The sequence below is a fragment of the Berghia stephanieae genome, chromosome 1, assembly GCF_034508935.2.
Source record: "Berghia stephanieae isolate SIO BIC M18660-M18661 chromosome 1, UCSD_Bste_1.3, whole genome shotgun sequence".
NCBI lineage: Eukaryota > Metazoa > Mollusca > Gastropoda > Nudibranchia > Aeolidiidae > Berghia > Berghia stephanieae.
In genome coordinates this window covers 115,579,225-115,581,724 of record NC_088360.1, presented here as the reverse complement: position 1 = coordinate 115,581,724, position 2,500 = coordinate 115,579,225, and the positions used below count along the sequence as shown (strand labels likewise).

The window sequence follows — 2,500 nt, the reverse complement described above, 5'->3', positions numbered from 1 at the left end:
GACGATGAGAAAACGTGAGTAAAGAGCCTGCTTCCAGGGGCTCAACTTTGCGCCACCTACAATGGGATTCGAACCACAAAGCCAGAAAAAAAAGTTTGGTTAATTTATATGTGTATAATTTCAGTGGGAATGCCAACAACTCTCCCCATGTTGAAACAGTTTCAGACATGGACAGAGAATATAAACCTCATTTACGGATCTCATGAGTGTGGAGCCAATCATCTCAATCAATTCCCTTCTTCACAAATAGACAACTTCAAGGACTTCGATTGTGGGCTACCCTTGCCAGGTAAAAAGTACATATCGTAGTTTTGAATTGGGTATATTATTAAGAATATATTTTTAAAAGTTAAAAATCACAACCATCACAATCATTACAATGCCACAATAACTGGCTGAAGCCATCGAATAAGTATTGTGGACCATATCGCCACACAATCCCATCACCAACACCACCACTGCCACGACCATCATCAGCGGCAGCAACATCATCGCCATCCTCAACACCATCGTCGGCGCCATCATCATCATCATCATCATCATCATTATCACCACCACCACCACCATCATCATCATCATCATCATCATCATCATCATCATCATCATCATCATCATCATCATCACCATCTTAATTATTGTCATCATCATCACCATCGTTGTGTTCATCATAGTAATCCACATCAGCATCATCATGCAACGACAATGCTAATCCCTCGCCTCCTTTTCGCATATCAATAATAGGTACTCAGGCCAAAGTCGTCGACGAGAACATGAAAGAAGTTCCACATGGTGTTAGAGGTAACGGGTTTTATTAATGAAACCAACTAAAATATTCCGATGATATCTCACTTTAGCTCGTTATATATCATAGCCCTTGTACATGCACAGCACAGCGACAATATTTTTCGATAGCAAGCATTAACAAATATCTAGCTCAGTTCAATAGTTCTTCACACCTGATGAAATTATTTTTTAGGTCATAAACAACTTAATTATGGAATGCTGGGGATGCTGATTAAAATAGATATTATCTGGATTATTGACAAATTGATATATTATCCCCGATTTAAAGAATTGCAGGATATAAATGACATGACATGACGATGCCTCTCTTTACACATGTTGACTTTGTTTTTTGTTTGTTGGGTTTTTTTTTTGTTTTGTTTTGTTTTGTTTTTATTTGGGGGGGGGGGGGGGGGGGGGAGGGTTTGTTTGTTTTGTTTTTTTTTTTTTGTTTTTTTTTTTTTGTTTGTTTTTTGGGGGTTTTTTTTGGGGGGGGGGGGGTTGTTTTGGTTTTTTGATTCAATTGCGATTTTATTTCATGGTAGCATTCTTACAATATTGCTGTACTATGAACAGAAAACAAACAAAAAAAAAGAAGGGGAAAAAAAACGATTTTTAAAATGTTGGCATTAGCAATTTTGTCATTTTATTTATGCTACCGAATGATCGATTTCCCCACTTTAGTCTCTTACCTTAATCCTGCAATATAATCTTGTTCATTCCATCATTTCGGGTAACAAGGAAGAGATATCTATAAGAGTTTCTTTTTTCAACTGTTGAGTTTTGAGCCCCTCTGAAAATCGGAATCTCCACTCATAGCAAGATGGTCCCATTATATAGCATTGCTCAAACCTAGGACGGTCATTAGATGCACAGCGAAAACTCTTTATTGTCAGTCTTTCTTTGAATATTTTTTTGTTTTTGGGTGTTCAAAGTCATCAAACGTCATCATTTAAATTTATATCTTAACATTCACCAAAGGTTTCGGGTAACTTAACATGGTAAAATCTTGTGTCTGTGCGACGGATATGTTCTTAGTCTTTCTCAAAACAATTCTTTTCTAATCATCCAGCGCCCCCCCCCCCCCCCCCCCCCCCCCCCCCCCCCCCCCCCCCCCCCCCCCCCCCTAAATAAATAAGATAAATTAAAGGCCTCACCACGCTCAATGCACTAAATCGGGGTGTGATAGCTGTGTAGATTAAGCATTGCATTTACGCCTAGGTTCAATCCCCACTTGTTTTTTTTTCCTTGAGAAAGAAATCTAGCCCCTATTGCCCACTCCCAGCACTGCACTGCGGCTAACATCTGGGTTATCTCGGTCTTTCTTTGATATAGACCGTGAAGAGAAAAAAATATCCTGAGGATGAATAAAGGAAATGTTAATGTTACATTATTTGTTTTCTTCTTTTTAAAAATTATTCATAACACGAACTTCATTTATTCCCACTTTGCCGTATGTAACCAGATTTCTGATTCATACAGTACACGTCAAATACCTATTAGACTAGCGTCCTTTTTTTTTTTTTTTTTTTTTTTTACTAATGCTTACAACATCCGTCGTTCCTCAGATGCTTACAACATCCGTCATTCCTAAGATGCTTACAATATCTGTCATACCTAAGAGCCAAGTATTCATTCTCACCCGCGTCGAGTGGGATAATGTATATAAAGGACCCCGCTCAACATTTATTGACTTCGTTATTGACAAAACACTGTA

At 38.2% G+C, this 2,500-nt stretch overlaps 1 protein-coding gene across 1 annotated transcript in view; it reads left to right on the top strand.

The window, feature by feature from the left end:
- The window catches only part of LOC144962826 (3-[(3aS,4S,7aS)-7a-methyl-1,5-dioxo-octahydro-1H-inden-4-yl]propanoyl:CoA ligase-like), a 14,750-nt gene that overhangs the window by 8,770 nt on the left and 3,480 nt on the right, over nucleotides 1-2,500 (top strand). The window contains exons 8-9 of the mRNA XM_078896113.1: nucleotides 125-289; nucleotides 742-798. Of these exons, the coding sequence (XP_078752239.1) occupies nucleotides 125-289; nucleotides 742-798 (222 nt within the window). The remainder of the gene's footprint in view (nucleotides 1-124; nucleotides 290-741; nucleotides 799-2,500) is intronic.